This window comes from Sphaerodactylus townsendi, linkage group LG03, assembly GCF_021028975.2.
Source record: "Sphaerodactylus townsendi isolate TG3544 linkage group LG03, MPM_Stown_v2.3, whole genome shotgun sequence".
Taxonomy (NCBI): domain Eukaryota; kingdom Metazoa; phylum Chordata; class Lepidosauria; order Squamata; family Sphaerodactylidae; genus Sphaerodactylus; species Sphaerodactylus townsendi.
This window is the reverse complement of record NC_059427.1, coordinates 30,915,738-30,933,300: the sequence shown is the minus strand read 5'-3', so window position 1 is coordinate 30,933,300 and position 17,563 is coordinate 30,915,738. Positions and strand designations below refer to the sequence as shown.

At 43.5% G+C, this 17,563-nt stretch overlaps 1 protein-coding gene across 1 annotated transcript in view; it reads left to right on the top strand.

The window, feature by feature from the left end:
- MAGI1 (membrane associated guanylate kinase, WW and PDZ domain containing 1) overlaps positions 1-17,563 on the top strand; it is a 635,687-nt gene that overhangs the window by 481,569 nt on the left and 136,555 nt on the right. The window contains 4 exon segments of the mRNA XM_048488400.1: positions 1,838-2,044; positions 6,545-6,755; positions 10,893-10,975; positions 14,623-14,658. Coding sequence (XP_048344357.1) covers positions 1,838-2,044; positions 6,545-6,755; positions 10,893-10,975; positions 14,623-14,658 — 537 coding nt within the window.

Sequence of the window (17,563 nt, the reverse complement as noted above, 5' to 3'; positions counted from 1 at the left end):
TTGGATTTATAAACCACCCTCCCCCGAAGAGCTCAGGGCAATGAACAAGAAATAAAACCATAACTTAGTCATAATAATCATACAAGAATAAAATCTATCAAAATAAAACAGTTTTCGATAGATTGGTAAAATATAAGAGGAACAATGCATATAACGTATTGTTGAAGGCTTTCACAGCCGGATTCAACTGGTTCTGGTGGGTTTTCCGGGCTGTGTGGCCGTGGTCTGGTGGATTTTGTTCCTAATATTTCACCTGCCACAGATGCAGGCGAAACGTTAGGAACAAAATCCACCAGACCACGGCCACACAACTCGGAAAAACCCACCAGAACCAATGCATATAACAGATGGCGACTAACCTCCACCCCCACCCCGTGCCCACAGGAGGCCTAGATGGAATGGGGATATACACTCAACTCGGCTGGCCAAACGCCCAACAGAACAGGTGTGTTTTGCAGGCCCTACAGAAACTTTGCAAGTCCCGCAGGGGCTTGATCTCTCTAGGAAGTCTGTTCCACCAGATAGGGGCCAGGGCCATAAAAGCCCAGGCCCTCGTTGAGGCCAGCCGGACTTCACTTGATATTAGATGACCATGGCATAAGCCCCATTTCGCTTCTTCTGTTGCCTTTTGTGTCCTCATGCAGGCAGAAGAGCCAGGTTAGTTTCCAACTGGTGTGTCTGTTAAACTGAATGCCGCGTTTAGCTCCAAAAATGAAAGGGGATGTTGGATTTGTGCATGCTGAAAAGAATGTAGAGCAGAGGGGAAGAAGATTGCAATTCTGTGGCACACCCACTTCTGGCCAATGCTGATGTTTACACGGGATAAATGTGATGAGAGACACCCACAGTAATATCTTCACCTCATCTGGAAACTACCCATGACTATCTTGTGCAGGCAGAAGCCCTGTTCCCCCTATATCCGTGGTGGCGAACCTTTGGCACTCCAGATGCCATGGACTACAATTCCCATCAGCCCCTGCCAACATCCATTAAACATGCTGGCAGGGGCTGATGGGAATTGTAGTCCATGACATCTGGAGTGCCAAAGGTTCGCCACCACTGCCCAATATTCACCGCTAAATGTAAGTTCAGGGTTGGGATGCCCACAGAGTTACCAGCTCACCTGGTCTCTCAGGTTGTGTCTTTGATGTCCAAGGTTCCCGTTATTCTGGGATTCTGCTGTGCTTCCGTTGGAATTTGCATGTCTGATGCCTTTTGTGTTTATTCTTCCCGACCTCAACAGCTGAAAGGCCGTCTTGGCAAAGCAGGTGCCATGTGGTGTCATTCCTTTTTAATTCCTTTTTGGAGGCGGATTTACTTTTTTTTGAAATGTGGCTGTCACCCATTGAGGACATGTATTAAAGCAGGTCACCCCAGCCTTTCATCGCTTTTCTGGGCGATGGTAGTAATGAATTTTTTATCTGACTCTAAATGTGGCACAGAATTGTGTGGGTGCACACATGGGTGGTTGTTGTTGTTTTTTAAAGCTGCTAATTGAAATTCAAATGCAACGAGATGAAGGGGGTTTTTTTTGGTTTTTTTTTGCTGTCCGCCACAGTTGCCTTTTGTTTTAGCCCTTGTACTCTTGGCGCACCTTGAAAAGACAGGCTTTGGTTCTGCTCTTAAATTCAGACATGAATAAGTTTCGAAAAGGTAAAACAGCAGACATTGTTTAATGTCCCACAGTCAGAGGGAAGGCAGGGGAGGGAACTGTGTTTGTTCAAGTTCGGTAAGATAAAGAAACGGCTTTGATTTTGGGGCGCAGGAGAGAAATCTTGAGAATGAAGTGAGATCTATTTTCTTTAAAGCGGGATTCAAATGTGTTTCTATTGCCTAGGTAACTATTATGGAACACCCAAACCTCCCAGCCAACCCCTCAGTGGGAAAGTGAATAACACTGATGCTTTGCAAAACCTCCAATCCGGCTCCAAGCAGTCGACCCCCAAACGAACCAAGTCTTACAATGATATGCAAAATGCTGGCATAGTGCATACAGAGAATGAAGAAGAAGATGACGTCCCTGAAATGAACAGCAGCTTTACAGGTAAACATTTCTTTGCCTCATGTGCTCAGGGGAAGGGGGAATCAAAATCTGTCTCAATGTATTTCCATATATAAATGTCAAGACCTTAGTTTAAACCTTAGTTACAGTCCGGAAGAGAGAAGTGCATGCTGTTCTCTGTTAAAGCGTTATACAGCGATGTATTGATCAGTGTACATTTCCCCCCCCATAGAATGCTGCTTGTGAATGATACGAAAGAATGAGTTCTTAGCATAGCCTGATCCTTGGGTTTAACAGTTGAGGCTAGAATTGTGGCACTTGGCAGAGCACGTGGACTGAGATCGCATCGGGAGGACATGAGGCAGCTTCCCATGGTCTTTGTAGTTATCGGATGGGTTTGTGAAAATAAGGGAGTGGGGGGAAATGGTGAGAAAGCGCATAAAGTCATTATTTGTTCAAGGATCTTGTGCAGTTGTTGAATTTGGAGAGGCTGTGTACTTTTACACCTCTTTGAAAAAGAGATTTCTCACTAGATGGTTGACCTCATGGTGCAAAGAGCTGACCTTTAGTTAATGTCCAAGTTCCCAGCATTCTCTTGATGAGTCTCGCTTTTGAAACCACAGCACCGGTTTCGCCAAGCACACAAGAAAAGGAGATTTATTATTTTATCAGCTAGTCAAACAAGTTTCTGTCTCATCATCTGAAAACTCTGGGTTTTATTTGTGTCTTTTCACTTTTGCGCAGGAGTCATCATTTCTGCTGACCTTCTTTGTAACCCTAGGAGAGCCAGGGCAGATAACATCTCACACACACTATAAGCTTGTAGGTATAGTCTAATATCTGCTAGGATTTTATCTTTAACATCAGTTGGAGGAAACTGTTGCAAGAAAGACTCAGTCAAATCTAAATAAATGCCAGTGGATGCTGAGTTTTTAAAACCTGCTTTTAATAGTGACAACAGAATGTTCTGTGCAATGGGCAAAATGTTCAAATGTTCTTAGAAGTGTGTGTCTACAGTAATGCTTGTGTAGAATTATCTCAGAAAAAAAAACTGAAAATTGTCTCCATGTGACGTAATTTTGATATCCTATACATTCCATTTTCAAAAGTGATAAAATGAGAGAGAGAGTAAACTGATAAAAGAAGCTCTCCACTGAGGTCAGAAGTTTCTGAAGCTGATTTATGCAAATGACCCTGTTTGATTTCAGCATATGCTATTTGTAAGCAATTGGTTTGTAATACCAATTGCTTACGGTCATACCAATTAACACCAATTTGGAAAGTGAGGGTTTGTAATACCATTTGTAATTGGTATTTACAAGCAATTGGTTTGTAATACCATTTTTATCTTAGATAATTTGGGAAGTGAGGGGTCGTGCACTTATTAGTTGAAGTCAGGCAGGGATAGCATTGTAAGGGAATCTTGAGAATCTTCAGCTTATGTCTCACTGATGTTTTCAATGATGATGTATTAGAATGTTTCTCTATTTAGAATTAGCTGGTTTGTCACCCTGCCAATCAATGGAATTAAACATTTACAAGTAATTTAATACTGCCACTGTGTTGAACCACCGCTCATCATTTTACAGACTTGAATGCTTTGGTTTTCGAGGTCTATCTTAGGTTCTTCTTTTTTGATGACTTTACTTAGGAGTGGTAGCATTTAGTGCCTACACAATAATTTATGTACTAGAGTGGATTTAAAGGGGGTTTGAACTGGCTTTCCATTGGAGCCTGTGCAACCTTGAAGACCAGTTTACTTCTTCTTTCCCCAGTGCTGCACATCAAAGTATTTTGAATGTGTAGGTTCTGAGTGCAAAACTTGGGATTCAGGAAAGAAAATGTATGGTTGGTCAAACACCCCCCGCCCCCCAAGCCTTAGTCAGGAATTTCCTTCCTATAAAAAGTATCATGTCAGAGAGAAAGGGTCAAGTTCAACCTTCTTTCTAACATGCTCCGTTACTGTGTTCAGGCACCTCTTAATATGGGGAAGATTGTTGTCCTATGACATCCAGTAGTGGCGTCATCCCAGTGGGCTTTTTCTGACCCTGAAGATCTTTTTAAATATCCATGTAGATGTCTGCACGACTTTTATGTGGTTTGGTTTGCTAAGTATTTGCCATGCGTCATCGCTAGCTGCAAGACTTCTTATAGATGACCCAGAGTTCTTTTTAATGAATGCTTTCCTAGTGGCTTAGTTTTTGAATAATTGAATTTTCCACAGAAACCTGCTTTCGAAGAGCATTTTAATATCATCATCTAAAACAGGGGTAGGGAACCTGCTGCTCGAGAGCCGCATGCGGCTCTTCTGCCCTTGCACTGTGGCTCCACGAGCCGAGCCGCCGGCCCCATCCTTGCCTGCCCTGCAGGCAACAGGGCGGGCGCACCAACTGCCCACGGTCGGCTGGGCCGCGCCACGGGCTTCCCCTCTCGCCCGCCCTGTTGGAGCGGGGCGGGCGCTTTCCTGGCAGCCGGCGAGGCTGAGCCGCTGGCATCATCCTTGCCTGCCCTGCAGGCAGCAGGGCAGGCGCATCCATGCGCTTCTCAGAATGAGCAGAATAAAAGGTTAAAAAAAAAAACCCTATACATATAGTGTTATCTTTATTTTAAATGTCAAAAATTATTTGCGGCTCCAAGTGTTTTCTTTTCCCATGGAAAACGGGTCCAAATGGCTCTTTGAGTGTTAAAGGTTCCCTACCCCTGATCTAAAACAATGCTCAGGTGTCTTTAAAAAAGTTAGCTAAAATTAGCTAAAAATAAATTAATGAAATTCTCTAGATCATTTGTACATAGCAGTGGCAACAACATTAATCACTAACATGCTATTCTAAGCAGCTAGTGCTGACTAGATGCTTGTAGATGCCCACAGTAAGGGCTGCCGATGAGTTTTACATTTGGTGAAAATGTGTCTTTCTATTTGTGTTTTTAGTGCATATCTGTGAGCATGATTAAAAATGTCATGTTCTGCAGGGGAGTTAAAAAGATCTCCTAAGTAAAATCCATTGATAGTTCTAGCTGAGCACGGTTAACTGGCACTATCTGTTCAGGATAGCCAGCAGAAACAGGTCTTTACCAAAACTTACTACCAGCAAACGGCATGGAAGAGTAGTTAGTGTCAGGTTACAAGCTGAGGAGACCTGGGCTAAAATTCCTACTCGCTTCCTAGGACTCCCTTAGTTGCCGGTTGTCCGTTCCCAGTCTAATCTCACAAAATTGTAAGGATCAAATGTAGAAAGGGAGAAACTCATACAAGCGTCAGTTGTGTAAGGTCCATTGGGATGGATTATTTTTATGGAGCGATTTGAAATCAGATTCAGGAAGGTCTGATGAGTCTACCCAGAGGGGTTCTTCAGGCTTCCTCTTTAGGAGCAGCAGTGGCGTAGTGGTTAAGAGCAGGTGCATTCTAATCTGGAGGAACCGAGTTTGATTCCCCACTCTGCCGCCTGAGCTGTGGAGGCTTATCTGGGGAATTCAGATTAGCTTGTGCACTCCTACACACGCCAGCTGGGTGACCTTGGGCTAGTCACAGCTTCTTGGAGCTCTCTCAACCCCACCCACCTCACATGGTGTTTGTTGTGTGGGGGGAAGGGCAAGGAGATTGTAAGCCCCTTTGAGTCTCCTACAGGAGAGAAAGGGGGGGGGGATATAAATCCAAACTCTTCTTCTTCTTCTTCTTGGGTTCAGTAAAACCATGAATAGATTTTTAGATTCTGAATACTGAATAAACTTCAGTAAATATTATGGTCATATGAGAATCATTAGGCTTTAACTTTAAAAACATGTGTCAAGTACAGAAAGAAATATTGTGGTTTTAATATATCGTCCTGGTAGGAAGTTGAAGATAAGTCTGCCTGGGTCCAGTCAACACCTTGGAACTTCGTGTGCACTGTCTTCAGTTCCACCAAGAGTATAAATGAAAGAAATAACTGTATGTTATGTTCCCTGTTTGCAGGACAGAAGTTAGACAGAGTAATAGAACTTTGAGTTGGAGAATTCAAGATCGAACAAGGAATCTTTTGCATGCAAAATAGAAGCTGTCCAGCAGAGCCAAGCTCTTTCGCCCGTAGATACCCTTGGATGGCAGGCAGCTGAAAGGGACAAATCTTTTAATACGCCCTAAATATGATAAGATACGCATGAAATACATGGATTCCATTTTCTTGCAATGTTCTCAGTGGCAAGAGTGTTATAAGATACCCAACCTCCTGAACAGCTCTGATGTGCTCTTTTGTGAGACTGTTGCAAATGTTATACTGGAAATTAGTAATTTTAACTGTGTTTTTAAATCTTGTTTTACTTTGAAAATTTGTCCTGTTTTGTATGCCAATAAAGGCTTGTTGTTGTGACAAATCTTTTAATGTGAAATAGATACTTTTATATAAAGTATAAAAATAGATATTTTTTACAAAAGAAATCGTACTGCAAGCAACCATGATTTGACAAGGTGACTAGCGTGAATTATGGGAACAAGCAAAGTGAAAATAGTGCTGTACCATTGACGTGTTTTCTCTGATTTACGTGCGGTTGTCTCTTCTTCTGCAGCGGACTCTGGTGAACAAGACAAGCACAATACACACAGTACGAGAGAGACAGCTCTTGCGCCTGTGAATAGCAACATCACAACTGTTCCCACCACGGAACCTTCTCAGAAGCTCCCTCAATACCTACCTCCTTGTGCAGAGGAAAACTTGGGCCCTCTGCCTGAAAACTGGGAGATGGCCTATACAGAGAATGGAGAAGTCTACTTTATAGAGTAATGAGGGGTTTCTTTCTGTTCTTGTGGTGGGTCGGGAGGCTTAGGGTATGAACGAAGGAAGAGCTAAATGTTCCCATTACGGAAGGGGTGACCAGCACTTGGATGCTACTAAATGTGTTTACTCAGGAATAAGACCCTTTGAATATGATGGGACTTGTTCCAAACAAGTGTGTACAAGATTATACTTTTAACTGTAATGTGACTTGTTTGATAATAAGGACATTAGTGTGGGGGGAAAAAACCCGTGTCTAAGAATTGCTTTAATCTGTAAAGTTCAAGCTCTTTGGAGAATGAACCCCAAACCAAGCAAGCCTCTATAATATTCTATTGCAGGGCACTTCATGAACAACTTGGGGGGTGGGGGTGGGGGTAGAAAGTGATGTCCTGCACTCCTTAAAACTTCTATAGCAGATGAATCACGGTGCTGTAAACAAGGAAGCTGGCTTTTCATTTACGTGGTACTTAGCCCATGCCCTTGTAAAGCTCTGCTACCCCTAGTCTAGTTTCTGAAGGACATTCAATTACTGTACAGAAATCCCTTTATCCTCTGAAGACATAAAATGTTTTGCACCTTGGCAGACCCCTTTTCTGCCATTATAGCAAATTTGACTTGCTTGCTGGACTTCTATGCACTAGTTTACTGGCTGGAGATTAATTGCCCTAAACTGCATAAAAGAATTTAAAGGGCCAATGCCTTTTGCAGTGCAAGGGTGGGTAAAGTAGTGTGTGAAACAGTGACCTTCCACTCCTGCTTTCATATCCCCCAGTTAATGGATTGCTGGGATATGGAGTCCTTCCTTTGAAAGCAGGTCTGTTATTTAGCGGTAAGTCTTTCAAAGAGCTTGGACGGCTCTCTCCACATCATTTCACAGGAGGGTTAATTTATTTTGTGAAACCTCTTTTGAGGTTGGCAGAAGGCACTGGGCTGAGGTATTAACCATCACTGAAATGTGCAATGTCCTGTTTGTTGAGACGGTGAGGCAAAGGGTGGCAGCCTTTCCTGGTTTGTGAAAGGAAAAGTCCCATATAATTGCTGCGTTGTGGTGGTTCGTTACACTAGTAAACCCATTTTAGACCCCTATGGTTATCTGGTTAAGTCCAATTCCATCTGGTTGTCCAGCACTTGCCAGCTCATAAGGAGCAGCAGTGGCGTAGTTAAGAGCAGGTTAAGAGCAGGTGCATTCTAATCTGGTGGAACCGGGTTTGATTCCTTCTCTGCCGCTTGATCTATAGAGGCTTATCTGGGGAATTCAGATTAGCCTGTGCACTCCAACACACGCCAGCTGGGTGACCTTGGGCTTGTCACAGCTTTTTGGAGCTCTCTCAGCCCCACCCACCTCACCGGGTGTTTGTTGTGTGGGGGGAAGGGCAAGGAGATTGTCAGCCCCTTTGAGTCTCCTACAGGAGAGAAAGGAGGGATATAAACCCAAATTCCTCCTCCTCCTCCTCCTCCTCCTCCTCCTTCTCCTCCTCCTCCTCCTCCTCCTTCTTCTTCTCCTTCTCCTTCTCCTTCTCCTTCTCCTTCTCCTTCTCCTTCTCCTTCTCCTTCTCCTTCTCCTTCTCCTTCTTCTTCTCCTCCTCCTCCTCCTCCTCCTCCTCCTCCTCCTCTTCCTCTTCTTCCTCTTCTTCTTCTTCTTCTTCTTTTTCTTCTTTTTCTTCTTCTTCTTCTTCTACAGCTCCTTTTCTCTCCTCAGACCCTTGAGGTATCCCCCAGTCAGTCCCAGGAAACCTGAGGTGCAGGAAACTGATGCCAGGCATCTCGGACATGCCATTGTCTGTCTCAGGCTATTTCCCAGGTCCTCACATTGTCAATCCCGACACTTTATTTTGTTTCACTTCAAATTCCATCAAATTAATTTGTCCTTTACTTCAGTGAATGAAGTAGAGGCTTCCTGGCCTATATTAACCCAACCCAAATTGGATCTACATTTTAATCTCTTAGTGTTATTGAAGCAATGAGACCCGTGGCTAGACCCCATTTCATCAGCAGCGTGAAATGAAACCTGTTATGCATATGATAAAGCGGGCTCTAGACCACAGAAGGTCTACGATTCAATTAGTATATTAGCGTACGTTGCAGCGCTCTAACGTGGCCACCTCACTGGAATCTCCGCTGTTATAACCAAGCAGCTCCCACTATCCTACATATATATGTAACTATGTAAAAAATTACCTCAGATTGTACTCTTACTTCCCTACCTTGGCAACTGGCTAAACACTTGCTTAAGCCTTGATTTTACTGTGTAGTCAAAAACATGCTTAATGTTAAATGGTTTTTTTAAAATTATAATTTGATTTCTAGGTCACCCTTCCCTTTTACAGGCTTTGGGCAGCTTGGAACAGTAAACGGGCAGACTAAAATATGCAACAGTACATCATAAAAGGTGCCCTAAAATTGATGCCTCACTTCAATTGACATCCACACCACTAACTACCTTTGATGAGTCTTGATAGAAAGTTACTTTTTTAAAAGTCCTCAATTCACAGCAGTTATTTTAAATGGGCCCCAACATGGATTCCATATTTCTGATTTTTCAGGTAGGCTTTGTTTGGCCTTTCAGTATATGTTCTTAATTTTATCAAGCTTTTGCCTGACCCAGTTTGCCACTCCAGACACCTGCAGGAAGCTGTAGAATGGACCTTTGAGGTATATGGGTCATACCTTTACTAGTAAGAGCAAAGCTGGGACAGATTGGCCATTAAGGCCACTAGGAAGAGTCCTGGCGGGACAGTGGTCTGGGGGGGCTGCCCTGCTCACTGCAGTCACCTGAACTGCCAGGTTACCCCAGCCTAAAGCAGGGGGCAGGTGCACAGGAAAGGAGTGCTGACCACAGCGAGAGATGCACCCATCTTGCTATGGAGAGAGCCAGAGCAGATCTGCCCAGTTCACTTTCAACCAATATTTCCTTACTGTGAGGGACAGTATGCACCTGGCTGGCTTTGCAGAATCAAGGGACAATCCTTCCTGGCCTCATGCTGCCTAGCCGCCCAGTTTGGACAGGTACCTGCTGCTCAGGGCTGGCCAGACAGACTCTCCCTTCCTCCTTTGGAGGGGGGCAAGGCCAAAGTGGGTTGGGCATTGAGTCCTTTTTCAGGACCGTTTTTCGCTCCCCCAATCCATCCCAAAGTGGAGAAAAAAAGTTCTTATTTATATTGTATGTCTGATCCTGATTCCGAGCCAGTTTGAGAATTTCAATGCAACCCACCACCAATGTCAGTTAATGCACATGTACGTCAGTACTTGCCAGTGACTTGCTTCAAACTGTTTATTTCTGTGTTTCAATTTATAGGCAGTCCTTCTTCATACAAACTCAGGGCAATTGACTACGGTAAAATATAACAATAAAAATCAGTAAGATATAAAGAAGAAGAGAGAAGAAGAGTTTGGATTTATATCTCCCCTTTCTCCCCTGCAGAAGACTCAAAGGGGCTGACAATCTCCTTGCCCTTCCCCCCTCACAACAAACACCCTGTGAGGTGGGTGGGGCTGAGAGAGCTCCAAGAAGCTGTGACTAGCCCAAGGTCACCCAGCTGGCGTGTGTGGGAGTGTACAGGCTAATCTGAATTCCCCAGATAAGCCTCCACAGCTCAGGCGGCAGAACGGAGAATCAAACCCGGTTCCTCCAGATTAGATCTGGAGCTCTTAACCTCCTACGCCTCTGCTGCTCCTAAACCAGTATCCTGGCACCATTTATCTTCTCAGATGGATAGAGAAGATTTTACCCTCCATAAAATCCACGTTCATAGGGAAGGGAGAGAGGACAATTAGATGGATAGAGCCCATTCCTCCCTCAGTCATAGATCGGCAGGACTCTATCTTTTACTCCTGTGAAATTGCCCTAAGTGTCCCAGGGCCCTGATCTCACTGAACAGTGTTCCACCAGGCTAGTTGAGGCCGGCCAGCCAGCTTTTGGGCCAAGGATCACAGCAAGTTATTATTTTCCAAGTGAAATGCTCTTTGGGGAATGTTTGTTGCATTCTGCTCTTCTAAACTCTCTGCTCTTCTAAAAGTAAAATTACAATGCCTTCAGTGCAGAGGACTAAAAGTAGTGGTCAGGGGTTTTTTTCCCTGTCATTAATGCTTTAGCTGTAATTTGTTTTTTAAAAGGTCACATTTCCATTTTTGGTTTGCAGCCATAACACTAAAACTACGTCTTGGCTAGACCCACGGTGCCTGAATAAACAGCAAAAGCCTCTAGAAGAATGTGAAGATGACGGTAAGAAAGCAAATGCTTAAATAAAAACGTGGAAAGATTTGCTTAAACGTTAAAAAGAATGCTGTGGATCCTGGTTCTTTTATCCTCCCAAATCCACAACAACGTCGCCTGGGCTCTCAGGCCATGCTTAACAGGTTGACTGGATGGAGGCGAACATATCCATCAGTATCCAAGAAACACACCCATCAGCTTCAATGTGGTCCAGATGTGCACATGGGAATGCGAAATAGCATTGTAATCAGTTGTGCGCAAGTCTCCTTTCCTGGACCACAGCAAGTACCTACAAGAAGCTGTTCTTTTTCATCTGCGGTTCCACTGTGTAGGACGCAGAATCCTCCGTTTGTACGGGTTGTCGGTGAGACTTGTCTTCCATTAGAGAATTCTGAACTTGGGTGTAACCTCTGGGGCTGAGCGAGGCAAGCAAGAGCTGAAGGCACCTCTCTGGTTCTCTGAACTAGAAACATGCCTGTGTGTGTGCATGCTTGCTTTCTCCACCATTCATGACCAGAACAGTGATTACAGGTAAGTTTGCTGGTGTGAAAAGTGCCTGTGAACGAGTCCACTGGGGAAAGTGGCGAACAGCCTCATTCTGGTCACAGAAGCCTGCGCTGAGGCCCTTTAATTTGCACAGCTGTATAGCGTCTGTAAAGACTGTCATTTTATTTGGATCCAGAGGTCATTATTGCTTTCTGGCGTGGATGAAAATCAAACATGTGTGTGTCGCTTGATTTCTGCACTTATGTATTCTGGCAATTTATATATGGGAGGTAAAACAAAACAAAAAACAATTGGCACTGATTTGATTTTTGCATTCCTTGAGCCACTGAAAAATGCAAGCCAGTGTCCAATTTAAAAGGCCCTGGATTGGAGGATAATTTAGGACTAGATGCCAGTATCTGTTACCCCCCCCCCCCCAAAAGAACTAGTAAAGGAAACTGAAATTAGAAAGGATCAGCAACAAATCATAAGCAGTTATCCAGCCAAAGAGAACGTAATTCATTTAAAATCAATTGTTCTCCCTGTTTATTTCCATACAGAAGTTCCCTTTGAATGCTCAATTAATTGTTCTCAGATTTGAATAAAGAGTTTGGGCCAAAATAGATGATACGTTTAGTGTGTTCATGTGTCTACCCCATCCACATATAAAGTATGGTTGGGTGTGTTTATATGTTCAATGTTAATATCGAAAAGATTGCACAGGTGAATGGAGCTTACTCTTCTGTGCTCATCTTGTTTCATTATATTCTGACAGGCTAAGAGCTCAGTTCACTCTTGGTATCTGAATTAATAAAGGGTGTGTGTATAAGCAACGAGGGAGTAAAGGAGAGTAGCATTCACCTTACCTCTCTGTTCCATTTGGGCTTAAGCCTGTCACGCTTTATATGAGAATGGGGCGGACAAGCTAACAATAGACCTGGCTGCCACCATCACACCTAGTTTGGCTCTTAGAACCCTGATGTACATACTAATAATTGTTCGGCTGCAGAAACTGTAAATTGGCACTTTGCATTTTGAATGTTTTTAAAGGTCTGCTGTATTGTAAATTATGTTAAAGTCAGTCGATGCATGCATTTGGGAGGGCTGATCCCAAACAGCACAGCCCCTATAATTACCCTAAACCTGCAACCTTTCTGGCCCTTGATTTTTATTTGGTTCCTGAATGAAAGCATTCTAAGTCTCTCTCCCTCTCCTGCCCCCTTTCTTTCCCGTTGAAATACAAAATGCTGGATTGGTGATTGCCATCAGCTAATGGGGCAATTAATATATATACCACTGTAATAATGTTTAATGAATAGCTGTGTATCTGTATGACAACTACTTTTTATTCAGCCAATTTTCTTTCCTGAACCAACTTGATTGCTCTTGAGTACTTACAGCAGTAGGGGGTATAAATTCTTCGTAATTTCACAGGTGTTCAATTTTGCTTTACGTTGGTTATCAGTTTTTTAAATTTTTAATGGTGATGAAATGTCACGGTGGGAGGAGAATAGCAAAGCTGTTACTTTGTGTAGACGTCTCTTTCTGCAATGCTAATGTAACGTCCATGAAATAATACTGATGACGCTACATGGTTTTTGAGTATGAAGTTATAAACGTATATAACACTGCCTTTTAGAGTCCCGAGACCGTGGTCCACTTGGCCAGCCAAGGCTTTTGGCAGTGAAATTATTTTAATTGGGTTCCCCAAGATTTGATTCTTAAGACCTTATGTATAAGAAGCACCCCTGAACCGTGAACCGGCTCACTTAAAACGTGTCGCATCTGTGAAACTCACAGGATAGCTTTACTAAGTCACAGTATATCTGTAGGCTCAAATATTGGTTGCGACTGTTTTAGATGCATATGCTCTGCCTTCTAGTACGGTTCCTTCTCAGTTACAATTCGGTGTTTGTGAAATGTTGAAAAGCTTCTGAAATAATGAACAATAGGATGACGATGATAATGATGTTTCTCCTCCTCGGAAAATTTTTGAAGCTCAAATGACTTACGTTGCACTGAATCCATTGCTCCTTTTTACCATTCGCTTGCAAGCTTTATCATCTCCCATTTGCTGGCTCCAATTTTGTTTCTAGACCAAAATGACACCTCCAATCATTCATACCATCATCAGCAGATGGAAACGGCGCACGTTAAATCGGCGCGTGATTAAGTGACCGTTTTGAACCTGACACTCTTTTTTGCAAGCGATAGCCTGTTAAAGCAAACCTTGCACCAGAGGGCATTTTGGGGGGGGGGGGGAACTCATGTTTTGAAGACCAGGACAAGGCCCCAGTACAGAGGGGTACTTCCAACACACCTCAAAACAACCATTTTGAGCAATCCCCATTTATTTCAGTGGGATTTGTTTAAGACATGTTCTTGGTGAATCACCGTCCTGTTAGCTTGGGCTGAGCTTTAGTTAGGAGTTGCTTTGGAGCTCCAGCAGTACCTCATTGAATGCAGCGTTCCAGCACTGAAGGCAGATACTTTGCACTGATGTTTGGACTCCACGGGTACTCCAAGAGGTTGATGCATAAAGCTACACACACACAAGAAGTAGGAATGGGAAACCCAGTTGTAGATTAACGCACGATGTTGCCTCATGCTGAAGCAGACCTTTGGTTTATAAAGGTCAGTATTGTCTGCTCTGACTGGCAACGAACCCCCCAGGGTCTTGAGTAGAGGTATTTCGCAACCCTGACTGCCTGATCCGTTTAAGTGGAGATGCCGGGAATTGAACCTGGGACTTCCTTTGTGCCAAGCATCAGCTCTGACACTGAGCCACAGCCCTTCCTGTCACATCTGCAGATGGAAGAGTGCTCTCTGCAAAATTTAATACAGGACAATTCAGGGAACCAGTGACACTATTGAAACAAGATTGTTTCTCTCTCCTTCTCTCTCTCCTCCATCCCAGTACAATTGCGGGGGACTTAGATGTGTTTCTTTAGCTTGATAGTAAAGGACGGGGGAGCACCCTTTTTAGTAACCTCAGTAAGGGCTAGGAGGTCTCCACTGACTGTGGTGGTCTGCGGGTGTGGGCTAGTTGGTTACAGAACATGGTGTTGGTTTTGCTGCTTACTGGAGGGGAAATTTCTTGCTTGGTGTTGGTGTCTGAATTTTTCTTTTAATTTTTTTCTATCTCACTTACTGCTCTTCCTTTGGAGAAGAAGGGGTACACACGGAGGAACTGGACAGTGAACTAGGTAAATCATCCATCTCTCATTTTTGCTGTGTCACTTGGTCTGCGCCGTTGTAACTGCTTAACATCTTCTTTTTTTTCTTTGTATCACTTTTGCTTCTTTTAATTTATAACAAGCCGAACATGACAACAAACTGGGATTACTCCGTGGAGAACTGCTTTTTGCATCATGTGATAATTCCGGGCAGGGTCCTCATTGTACAAAGCTTTATCCCTTCCCCAAGTGAAAATAGAAATTAATTTTCTGCTGCAAATGTGAATTGGCAGGGCTAACTACTTATGCCCCCCAATCCATGGTATCTGTCTCTGCAGTGATAGTGTAGCCATGCAGTGCTAGTATGAATGGTGCATTCTCCCCTGGACTGGAGGACATTTTGTTGGTGGCTCCCACTGTCCCATCGGGGAGACAGGAAATGAAACTTTTCCTCTTCCTGGTGGGCAGAACCACCCCTTGATTCCTCAATTTTAGTTCCTGCCTCCAAGGGGAGCAGACAGTGGATTACCTGCTCCACTTTGCTTCTGCTTTGGGACCATTTCTCCATTCCTTCAGCCTTTCCTCGTCATATTTGTTTGATCATGCCATATTGGTACAAGTTTTTTGTATGCGTTCTGCAGGATGGTCTGTAATTTACTTGAAGCCGCCAGGCCAGAATGGATAGTAATAAACCTGCTGTCCCAAGAAGACGTTCAGAATCTGGAATCAATCCCAAACCACATTTTAGTATTGAAGCTGTACAAAAAACACGGTTGTTGCCAAACTGTTTTCATAATCATTTCTAGCCTTGTCCATCTGTCAGGTATTTATTTATTTATTTATTTATTTATTTATATTTCAAACTTATAGGCCGCCTCTTCCCCGAGGGGCTCGAGGCAGCTCCCAACATGGCTGTATGAATGGAATAAAACAGTGGCTGTGGCTGCGTGGCTAGGAGTGTGTCTATTCAGCTCTGAAACGGGCATCTCACAAACTTACATATTATTAGAGAATTGCAGTGTGACTATATCTTTCCTGATACAAAACCCTCATCCTGTATATGTTTCATTTTGAATGTAATGTAAAATCCACTCATAGAGCAAGGAGTATGACCTCTCATTTAGCGCCAGTCTAAGAGAGAGCCAACGTGATCTGGTGTTTAGAGTGTCAGACTGCTATCTGGGAGAACCAGGTTTGAACCTCCACTCCACCGTGGAAACTCATTGGAATCCTTGGGCCAGTCACGTACTCTCAGCCTACCCTATCTCACAAGGTTGTCGTGAGGATAAAACAGAGGCAGGATCTCACTGGGGAGAGAAGCAGGTCGTAATTGAAGTAAATAGATATTAGGAGTCGGGTGTTAAGAACAAAATGGATTATATTGGCTAGTGTACCATCAAGCCATTGTCAAACGATTGGTCAATTATTTTTGACCTTTATTTGAAAGCACGCAAAAATATTTTACCTCTTAACACAAAAATATTTCACCTATTGGCATGTAATCAGCTTTTTCTAACTTATAGTGAGACAATGAAGTTAGTTTGCTATTTTGAAAGAATGCAACTACCTTTTTAGTTTTCCTCGAATACCAGGGTCAGTTTCAAAAATGTAAAAATGGGCAAAGTAAACATCAAACAAAAGTAACTGCTAAAAAACAAGTCTTTAAAAGACCAGATTTCAAAGGCAGTAATATAAGGCAACCCTTGACCAATGTGTCCTATTTGGAGATGCCTGCAGTTCTTGCTAGTGGTCAGTAGAAGACACTTTGTCCTGCTGCTAGTCTGTTCCCCCCACCCCCGCCGAGAGCTACAGATCAAGGGGGCAGCAACCCTCACATCCACCCTTGCTAACAGTGACACCCCAAGGAAATACCAAAAGACAAGTTGCTCATCTACAGAGGAGCATTCCTGGCATCATGGACTGGGTAGTTATCAATATGTGACCAGTCAGTTGACTAGTATCCCAAGCCTTGTTAGGTGTGGATTTGTGAAATTTGTAATGTTTCAGTTTGCTGTAGTATATGATTAATAAGTCATGCAGATGTTCAAAGCTACTCAGAATGTGCTCCTCAGAATAATGTACTTTGCTAGTCTTTTGAGTTTGAACTTCACTGGCATCCCACTTTATGGCATTCCTACTTGCTGTTGATATTTATCAGGTATTCATAAAGTTACAGCTGATTCACTGTTTATATCCAGTAAGTGTGTTGCTGTGTGTTGGCAGAGGTAAATGCTATGAAGTGGGATACATCATCTCCAGACACTTTGGGGATACGTTCGAGAAGCTGCAACAAACTTGAAACTGCCTAGCCTATCTACTGTATGTTCTTCTTTGGTGATGATTCTTTCCTTCACAGTATGTGATGTTCAGTGCCTCAAACACTGGTGTGTAAATGGCCAGTGTGCTTGTTAATTTTCTCTTGGCTTTGCATAGTGCTAATTGGCCCTTAGTTTCTGTAAAGCAAGAATAATCCCCAAATGTGCTTGGTAACCGAGGGCTACATCCGACTTCCAACATAGCCGATAATAGTGTGTTCTGCATGAAAATGGGTAGTATGGTTAACAGATGAACACAGAGCCCCCCACCCCGGAATATGTCCCTGTCGGTAGTTAGTTCAAAACAGAGCACCAGCCATCTTATTCTGACTCATCCTCTTTATTTTCAACGTCTGTTTTACTGCCTTGTCCTATTTGAGGCAAAGTTGCCCTGCCTGCACGCACACAGCTGCCATTTACAGAGCAGCGTGGAAAAGGCCAGTTTACCGGTAAGTTCCATGCCAAGAGTTTTCTCCCATCACTGCCCCAACACTGAGTTATCACTGGCTTGCATTTGCTTCCTCTGTCTCTCAAGGAATCCAAAGATGCTTCAACGGGCTGAATGTGGGCGGGGGGAAGTTGGAGGGAAACCTTCCCGTTATTTGCAAACACGGAACATG